At 36.0% G+C, this 10,249-nt stretch overlaps 1 protein-coding gene across 1 annotated transcript; it reads right to left on the bottom strand.

Moving 5' to 3' along the window:
* Positions 1-1,465: 1,465 nt before the first annotated feature.
* Positions 1,466-8,832, bottom strand: TBPL1 (TBP-like 1). The gene is made up of 6 exons (XM_009586800.1): positions 8,644-8,832; positions 7,933-8,015; positions 6,960-7,023; positions 5,113-5,216; positions 4,917-5,011; positions 1,466-1,998 (listed from the first exon to the last, which is right to left on the bottom strand). Exons 1-6 carry the CDS (start codon positions 8,776-8,778, stop codon positions 1,928-1,930), a joined length of 552 nt encoding a protein of 183 aa, XP_009585095.1. The 5' UTR covers positions 8,779-8,832; the 3' UTR covers positions 1,466-1,927.
* Positions 8,833-10,249: the final 1,417 nt, after the last annotated feature.

Here is a 10,249-nt window from a genome sequence, read left to right as displayed (position 1 = left end):
AAAGAGGCAAGCCTAATCCAAGACAGCTATTGTAGACAGAATGGCCAAATCCTCATTCATCAGTTTGGGACTACACGTTGTTCCTGGAAAACCTGTTACAATTTTCTTCATTGTTCAAATACCTTCTACTTTCTCCTTTTTAAATTTTAATAATAACAATACACTAGAGTTCCCTAACAGTGGTTTGTCCATTGCTCTCTCTGACTCTTCACAAAATCCTCACTAGTGTCACGAGTGCTGAGGTCCACATTATCTTCTATACGAACTGGAAAGCTGACATATAGCAAGCATCCCTTTCCCTGCTCTTTATCATGCATTCTGTGATTTGTTGAACTCAACCTACTAATTTCATGGTTCTAAGTCCTCTCTTTCCTACCTACACTGAGCTTAAAAGGGCTTTTATGAATATATCACTTAAAGCTTGTGGCAAATGGTTGCTTCTTTCTTTTTGTTCCGAAGGGTTTGGTTGAGCATTTCCCATACTGTTCCTTCCATTCCATAATTTCTGCATGAAGTCACTATGGACAGCCCCAACTTCCATACCATCCCCTCAGACAGATTAAATACATTATGCTAGGCATTTGCTTCTTCAGGATGTTCTTCCACCTTTCTTTCACAACTGTGACTTCTGGTATAGTAACAACTCATAGTTTACTATTTTCAGCACCCACTAAGACTGTGTATTACCTGCAGCGCGTGATACTTGTGTTACATTTCTCTTCAGTGAGATAGGGAAAAAAGACGTACATACATTTATACATATTTATTGTATCTTTTTAAAAGTAGCATTTGCAGTTACTTTTAAGCATTCACCTCTCTTCTGCTTCAAATGTGCACTTATTGAGAGAAACATCTACTGGCTTCCAAGTCCAAGATTAATACCAATAATAATACATGCCAGAATCAAGCTTCATTGCTTGTTGGCAGCTCCTGTCACGAAAATATTATACAGTAAGAAGAGTGTAGAAAAGGTCTGTATTAATCATTCAGCAATAAGCTGGGGATGGATTAGCGTGACCATACTGTCTTCTTGAGTTGAAGCACAACACTTTCCTGAAAACCGAAGCTCACATAGTAACTTTTGCTTTTCATCCAGTAGGTGGACAAGGCAGATGGTTTTTCTACAGTAGCTTCTTTAGTTGATAAGATTTCCTCACCATCTATAGGAAAACACTTGTGGTAGACCTTGTATTTAGAAATGTCTTCTCTTCATGTAACAGCAAGAAAATACTTGAAGTCTGGCATGTTATAGTTAAGAGAACTACGAACAAACCAAATTTCATCCTTGGATAAACATACGTAACTACTATAGATTTCAATCTAACCCACGCACAACGTTTTACACATACTACAAATAGAAACAGAAGATATCAGCAAAAGACTATTCTTACATTGTTTCAAATTAATTTGTAACTATACAATTTTAACTGTAATAGAAAAAGGGAAAGGAATATAACAGAACAGGTATGAAGAGAAATATTTTCCAAACTTTTATTTGTGCACATTCATAAGGTGAAAAAGATAACTTTTACAGCTTCTTTGGTGCCCAATATTCAGCATACAAAAATGTAAAAGACTATTCACAAATAAAACACAAGCTCAAACTAAAAAAAAAAAAGTTTTAAAGGTAGTGCACATCGTGACAGCTTTGCTTATGAATACACAGAAATTACTGCAAAAATAAATAGAATGTCTTTTTAAAAGCAGCAATTTCCTATCTTGTAAACTTCCATTTTTACAATACAGCACTGTTAAGAGTAAAATCCAAAAGAACTGGAGTTTATACTGTGGCCATGAGCAAGTAAAAGAGTCTGTATTCCTCTGCTATGGTTGGTCCAGTTTTCCTTTTTGCTTTTAGTCCAATGTGCAGCAGTCTTTAAAGGTGCTTGGTTAGGGAACCTAACCATCAAGTGGTGAATTATAAAATTTATTTCCTGCTTTCAAACACGAATGGGTAAATCTGTTCCACAGCACTGGCAACAGCCTTTACGTTTGGCCCTGAGACATATTTAAAAAAAAAAAAAAAAAAAAGCAGTAGGAAGAGAAAAATCAGGGAATCAGAAATTAAAACAACAATAGTATCTTTAAAATAACCTTAATATTTTTAGCTACCACAACTTTATACTGTAGACAAAAATAATTTCTCCCCCATTTCTCCCAACTTAAGAAGGTGTTCCTCTGATCACTTTTACTTACAAGGAAAGACTCTCGCATGAAATCTGCAAGATGTTCTACACTGGCAATGGCTAGACTACAAATAAATAATACTGTCATTTGATTTCGTAACAACTTGGGTGCTTTTCAATTTACTGGCTTAAACAGTCAGTCCAGAGAAGAAGGCAGAGGCTGAGTGGCAGAGGTAAAAGAAATACTTTTACTTATGCTAATCTTCTAGGAATTTGTATTACTCAAAGCCTAGCCACTTTTATCTGTTTTTTTAAAAATCTACCAGTAAAAACTACTGCTAAATAATGCTGGATTTAACCCAAGTATGTTTCAAGCAAGATTACTTTATGTTTGAAAATTACAGACTATTACTTTCTAGTCTGGATTTTACAAATAGCTCCACCATTGATCTCAGGACAAAACCTACAAGCCAGGGAATGGTTATTGTGTCAGGATGAAGCATCTGAAGGTTATCTACCATGATCTATGAGCATTTGGGGAAAGAAAAGGAAGAATGAACTAGCGATGCCTTCTAATGGTACTAGACCATTTTATGCAATCAACAATTAAGATCACAAATAAGTGAGTAGTAACACGCCAGAAGAAATTCATCCTGGCTAGAGTTTGGTAACGCAGATAAATGAAAATAGCAATTTCTCACGTGCTTTGATGCCTGTGAACTCAGGGGGTTTTTACCTCTCTTTAGACTTCAAAAGTTTCTTCCAAGTATAGAGAACTGTTCAAAATGGTTCTCAAAAATCATAAATAACTTATTTAAGTTATAAATTACTTATTTAAGTAATTCTGGAAATATTGTTTTAATTTACATGCTCAGTCAGAAAGAGAGTAGAATGGAATAGGATCCTTCCTGTATTTTCAAACTTGTCAAGCTGAGTTAAGCACGCACCTAAAACAAGCCTGGTGAAAGATATCTGCCTTCTGGGCAGATACTGCACCTTCCTTAAATTTGTCTGCTATTATAGAAATGCAAGTTCTAGAGAAAGCCTTCAGAAAGCAAGAGTGTGAGTAGGCAAATAATTCTTGTAAAAAATGCCACTCCCTGTAGGGTTGAAGAGATGTAAAAACTGGATCATCATTGCTGGGAGTATAAGAGAAGAAAAAACAAAAAAACCCCAAACAACCCCCTCATCACTCTTTTTGGAGGAAGAAAAATCTATACTTCTTCCTATTACGTATCAGTTCTTTTTGTTTTCTTTTCTCAAATGTAACTCTAAATCTTTTTATACTTGTCCCATTAAAAAAAAAAAAAAACAACACCTTCCTGGTTTTTTCTTAACATTTCTAATTATGTATCTCAAAATTCTTTGAGTTAGTGGCATGACAGGTACTAGTGCTACAGAAACATGAATGGCCAAAAGGAACCTCATCTGAACACACTTGAGAGGTAGTACAGTAAGGTTAAAAAGTAATTTAAAATATTTTTAGAACAAGAAGCTTAAGACTCTGGACATTTTTTTTCCCTAGAAGAAAGGCCTAGGCAAAACAGAAGTCTTAAAACCAACAGAGGTCCAAGATATTTCAAACTGTAACAAGTAAACCAGAAGGAAGTAAAACTTTGATGTTTACCATATTTGCCTTCATATTTGAAAGGACAATTTTGGGAATATGAAAGTCATTTTGTCCCATATATGGAGTAATAATAATCTTACAGAAAGGCTAAATCTCATTAGGAGGCTGACAAGACACACAGAGTCTTTTATTACTGCAATGATAGTCAAGCTTCTTATTTATTTTAAATTTAGTTTCTAGTTTTGGCTAGACCAGTTGCGCTGTTCAGAACATATACTGCAATCTTGAAATACTTTTTAGCCTTATATTTTCAGATTACCAAATCTGATGAAGTTTGTCATCTTTAAAAAACATTTCTCCCAATATCCTGTGAGAAACGTTCCCCATAAAGTCTAGGTATTTGTTAAGGAATTAAGATGCGAAAATAAAAATCCCTACCCAACTTCTGATACCAGCAGCTGAGCTCTAACAACCGCAAGACAGAATTCCCGCTAAGATGATATCAAGTGATGCTTTTTGGTTCTGTACCTTTTAACAGGTATTCTCTAAAAAAAAAAAACCTGACTTCTTGTATCTGGAAACCTGTGGTGGACACCTCACAAGCAAACATAACAAAGAATGGAAAATGAAAATTAGGAAGAGAGAGGAAAAAACATGGCACAGCATCTCCAAGACCCAGGACAATCATGTCTCTGATCACATGGGAAAAAAACACTTGATGCCTGTGATTCAGGTGGTGGTTCTCTCTCAGTTGAGCTTTAACAGAAGAGAGCACAAGTCTGAAGAACTGCAAATATTGCTCAACTTCAGTTATGACAAAATGCTATGCTATCCATTTCCATAAATCTCCAGTTTGGAAACATGTATTTATGAAAGGGATGTTAATGCTACATGCAGTGCAGACGAAAAAAAGGAAGAAAATTCAAATATTTAAATAAACAATAAATAGCTGCATTCTCAAGTCCTATCTCACTTTTGTTTTTATAAAAACCAGACTATATACATTCAATCAAAGCAATTTTTGAGCCTACCAATAATAACACTTTCTCTACAATTCTTCTGGCACTTTCACTCAAAAACAAACTAGGTGCTAGCACTGGGAAACAAAATCGCTTCAACATATCTTTTGACTGCTTTAAATGTCTTCCTTTCCTAAACCTACTGGTCCTAAAGTTAAATATTCCCAACAAGTTAAATATTTATTTTTGACATCAAAATACCTGTAACTGTGATACTGCCTGTGGAAAAAATCTGTAAGGTAGCTCTGAGAGTTTTTATTCTGTAACACACGGCAGGATGAAGTTCTGGTTCATAACTAGAAAACAAAATAAAAGGTAAAAAAAGATAGATCTAGAACTGAAAAAGAAAAGCTTAAGAAATATACCAAGACTGTAATTCTTTAAAATCCTACTGTACCTCGCATGAGGTCTGTTATTCTTCGTAAATTCTGGCAATCTGATCTCAAAGGGCATGTTGCACACTGCTAAAACATTCACAACTTTAAAATCTGTGAAAATTACCTTTTCAAAAGAGAGGGAAAAGAGACATTAGAAATTCAGTTTACAGCAAGGCAGATGTATGGGTTGCAAAAAAAGTTAGAAGAATACTAATTAAAATATTTTGATGAGATTTGAAAACTAAAACCTTGTGACTGATGTATTTCTAATAGGAATCTAAACAGTACTTAATGGACTTAAATCGCTTACTTTATCCTTCAATAGTACAGTAACTGTTGAACTAGATACTTCACAGCTGTATTATATGGTTATAGTACAGTTTAAGAATGAGACACAGAAACAACTCACATTACTGTACTAAACAGCTCCAAACTGAAAATAAACTACATTAAATAGCTCATGGAACATCAAAATAAGCAGAAAAAAAGCTTAAATTTCATCATTACAAGAATCTTAATGTAATTTGAAAACTTCTTTAATGCCTTGTTGCTATACACCACTTTTATTAAAGCTAAGAATAAGAAAAAAGGTGGAAATTGTTTTGTTTCAAATCTCCAGTGGCCAGTACAGTAAGCTGTTTTTCTACTCCGTTACTTTCTGAAACCCAGCTCAAACTACCAGCTTTCAGTTATTCTTTACCACAGCCATTTTAGATTACAATAAAACAGCCAACAGACAATTCCTAAACAAACAAATGCACTGCTGAGAAGTCAGTGTTGGCAATATCACTGAAGAAACTTTAGTTCATTTTCTGAGATTGCCTAAACTTAAAATGACCATTCCTCAGTCAAAACTTTTTAGAAGTGTACTACCAGTAGAAGTAACATATCCTTATAAAAGGTCAACTATCAACTTAATCTTCAAAATATATTCCACTTAAACTGCTCACTTTATAATAAACTTGGTGCATCCATCCTGGAAGTGCTGTTTACCTCACTGATTTAACGTTCCATTCCAACTTTCAGAGGCTGGGTCTAATGTATGCATTTGTAACAGTAAGAGTGTCTATCTTCTGTTTGGGTCTGATGCAGCATTACCAGGATAGCCTTTCACCACTGCCTTTATGTACTACAATCAAAGGGAGTCTCTCCCTGCCAAAGGACAGCCACTGTGTCTATTTAATTGCCTGTCCGTAAACTGAAACTGTGGGTAAACAGCACAACTGACTACCAGGAAGTTTGAGAGTATTAAAACGTGTCATTTTAAGTCATTTACATTGCTGTTTTTCAACCTTTACTATGAAATGCAAGTGGTGGTTTTACTGGTAACGTTAACCCAAACCAAGAAAAAAGAGGGGTTTCATGTCCTAAGTATTTTATTTGGCTTACTTCCTGCTGTGCAACCTGACAGCGCAGAAGCACTTTTCCCCCCCACACACTTACAGAGGCTCAAATTTGCCCTTAACAAGATAGACATGCATCTGCTATTCCATCAGAAACGAGGGAAAAATTATGTTCAAATGACAGTTAGGTTTATACTCTTCAGCACTTCTTGCAAATAAATCTTTCAAGATATTGAAAATTCTATCCAAGAAATATCTGTGGGTGGTTCATTTATTAAACAAATTTTGTTGTTCATTAGCCAGCGAAGAAGCACTACTCCGAGCTGCCAAACGAAACTCAAATCCACAAAATAAAACAGTTTCTCTTTAACCAGCATCTGGAAAATGTATGCTGACACAAAAGGGGCATCTGAGTGAAAACATGCTTACTGCTGAATTGTCATGCTCCCTCATTTTTATTTCTTTCGAAAAAATGGACTACCAGTATTGCTTGAATCATACAAGTCCTTTTTCATTAGAATTACCTGAAAACCTAGTTTCTGTAGACTACGAGCTAATCGTCTGGCACCAAATTTAGCTTCTTCTTCACTACAAAGAAGAAAGAAAAGAATCTAGCATTAACAGAAAGAGTATATATTTGTGTGCACACGTACCACAATAGCTACTCAGATAACAAAATGAACCATTAAATCATGTAACGCATGAACCATGATCACATGGACAGCCTTCATTTTATCCTACTGTACGTATTACATTTTAATTATCTAGATAATCAAATTGAGTTCTTTATGCCCTGAAGAATATCTTGGCACTCAGTTCCAGCTGAAGTTGGAGACGTATTTTGATCATACATGATACTAAATACTCTTAAGAGACAAATATGATCATGGGTAGTCTGGAGTTAACATCCTGAACAATCATCTTCCATTTTGAGACAGAGATCATATACAGAAAGTATGCAAATTTACTATTGTACCTTATCCTTACTCCACAATGCAGACATATCTTAAAGGAATTCAGCTGTTAAGAGTTTAGTGAGTCTCAGACGTACCTGAACTGAGAGTTTGCTTTTGCTTCTTTCTAGTCCCCCAACACTGTATAACTTAATTAAATTCAGGTGGGTTTTCATGAAACAGTAAGAGATATCCCTCAAAAAAGGTCATCCCTTCCCAAGTTTCAAGTTCTGGCTAAAACCACAGAATTCTTAAAGAGTTCTCAGATGAAATGTCTAGGGTTTTCTTCATGAAGTAGTTTTCCCTGCTGTTCTCCCAGAAGGCTGAAGTGATGTTGCTTAAGATTTCAACTCAGTCTGAGGCAGACACTTCACATAGAAAACTTCCTCCCAAATACGTAGCTTGGCAAGGATCTACATGCGATCCAGTGTGAGTGCATCTTAACAATTGCAAGTACTGCCTCTTGCCATCTTCTTAATTTACAACATTATATTTTAAAGTACACAAGAATTTACAGCTAGAGAGAGAATCTTCATGAACTCACCTTGTGGCTCCTGTGCAAATAACTTTTCCTGAGGACCAAATTGTGGCCGTAATCCTAGGTTTCCTAAGCTTCATTAATACTTTCTAAAAAGCAAAATAAAAGTGGAAGAATTGGGAATTAGTGGTAGCTCAATTTCATACTGAAAAAAAAAAAAAAAAAATCAACTGTTAGACAAATCAACTGTTACACTAATAATACTTCCTTTATTTTTGAAAGCCTTGAACTGTTCCTTCATCTTTTTCAGTAATTAAAAAAAGTCAGCTCCTAAGAAGAGCAAAATAAGCATGGAATATCTCAGCCAATGATTCAGTGTTCACAAAACAGATTAAATTAAGGTATTTTCCTCTCAATAAAAAGCTGAAAGCCACTAGCATTGTGCTAATTTTTTTCTTATTACAGTGACTCCCACATTGCTGACTCCTTATCAGGATATATTTTCTTGACAAAACCATCAATGGTATTACCCTGAGGTGTAAGAGATCTCATCACATACGTTACACCCAATATTCACCTCACCAGTTGCAGTCTTCTGAGGCAATATTTACCCCCTCCCCTTACTGTACATTTAGTGTATGACAGACTAAATGCCTATCAAGACAGAAATAAAACTATGTTTTTCTCTATCCACCATACACAGATATCAGACACAAGAATGTTTAGCTTAAGGAACATTCGTAAAAACAAGTAATTGAGGTATGTTGAATCTCTTACCCCAACATCACGCTTGTATATCACATTTGCTCCCTCTAATGCGATCTTTCTCAAGTTTAAATGACATCTTGTTCTAAAAACACACACTACATTTGTGATTAAAATGTCCAATGCAACATCACTGTCCGCATCCATTGGGGTGATTTACAACTCAGTTTTCCCACCAGCTCACCATGAAGATCACATCCTGAGAAAGGAAAATGATAAATCAAACATAGCAGTAGAAAATCGCCTATTAACGCCTTGTATACATCTGTCCCTTAAATGAGACAAGAAGCAGAAGTGACTACACTCTAACTCATTTAAGTTAACTGTGTGTGGGGAAGGGGGTGTGTCTGCATCCTGTATGCTAGAAAATAGGAGGTTACTTGTTTGAAGCCATGTTGCCAGACTTAACAGAAGTGTGTGTATCTCTCTCTCTCTAAAATATTTAAACTTGCCAGTTAAATATGTTACAACTCTTACCAACTATGTTAGGACACAGTAAAGATTACTGAAACTTTTTCCATAGCTCCAGTGGATAATCTTTCCTCAGCTCATTTGAGGATGTCATTAGACACCTCAGGAAAATGCACTTCTCTGACTGCTGAAGTTGGTAATTCTGAACAGCTTGACATTTGTGCTGGAATGGATGCACCTGCTGCATAACTTTGAACTAACACGGGTTATACAAACTGCAGCCTGTAGACAGCCTGCTACCAAGGCTCTCCCATCTTCATCCAGCACTCTTGGCCTATCCCTCCCAAGGTAATAGCATAATGCAAACTATACAAAATGTCCTGGTGGCAGCAACAGCCTGGGCTGAGCTGCAGTGGCCTCTCACCCCCTCTGCACTGCCCACAGGAACTGCATAGAATGAACATACTGTACGTGCAGAGTAAAATCGAGCGTTTCTGAGGAAAAGCATGAATAACTGTGAAGGCACAGGATGGCTGCCCAGTGCATGCACAGCAAAGCTAAGGCAGCCAGGAAGCATCCAGTCTGCCCGTGCACATTGAAGTTGACACTCCTAACACACATCCAAAGTGGGGGAGGAGATCGTAAGACTGGGAGTTGGGCTACTGCTCAGCCCAGCCTGAGACTGCCCGACATCTCTTCTCTAGGCATACCAAAGTCAAGACAGCAGGCATCTCAAATCTCAGGTGAAGTATTTGGGGAAAGGAGAGCGGAAAAGAGCAAGAACATTGATATATAGTGAAAAGGACTTATATCAAAATACTGTAGTTCATTAAGGAATTTTTCTTGGTAGAAGAATGTAAAATCTTAGTTTTACTCCAGCAGAAGTAGCTTAAGTAGAGCATAGCCTAAAAGATAGAAGCAATATTATCTTCATCTATTAATCTAAAATTTTAATAGATTTCACCCAAAATGAACACAACAGAAAGCAAAGAGCAAAATCAAAGAAAAACAGTCAGATACATGAAATGCTTTACATGGTCATTGCCATGGAAGAAGCAGGAGTCTATATATCAAGAACAACAATATACGTAACAGACTAAAGCATTTCTATCACTTTAAATGTTTTGGCCTTACACTCTGTATCAGAAACATTCAAGATACAAAATTAACATTATTATTAGTATTTTCATCTGACTGTGACTTCCTA

The sequence above is a fragment of the Fulmarus glacialis genome, unplaced genomic scaffold (assembly GCF_000690835.1).
Source record: "Fulmarus glacialis isolate BGI_N327 unplaced genomic scaffold, ASM69083v1 scaffold46361, whole genome shotgun sequence".
In the NCBI taxonomy this organism is placed as follows: Eukaryota; Metazoa; Chordata; class Aves; order Procellariiformes; family Procellariidae; genus Fulmarus; species Fulmarus glacialis.
Note: the sequence above shows the minus strand (reverse complement) of the source record. Positions and strands in the feature narration are given on the sequence as shown.

Excerpts from the sequence above, each read along its gene's own strand:
- TBPL1 (XM_009586800.1), bottom strand. The coding sequence starts at position 8,778 with ATGGATGCGGACAGTGATGTTGCATTGGACATTTTAATCACAAATGTA. Across the intron at positions 5,012-5,112 it reads AATAACAGACCTCATGCGAG|TTATGAACCAGAACTTCATC; the intron begins GTACAGTAGGAT and ends TTTGTTTTCTAG. Across the intron at positions 1,999-4,916 it reads AGGCAGTATCACAGTTACAG|GGCCAAACGTAAAGGCTGTT; the intron begins GTATTTTGATGT and ends AATATGTCTCAG.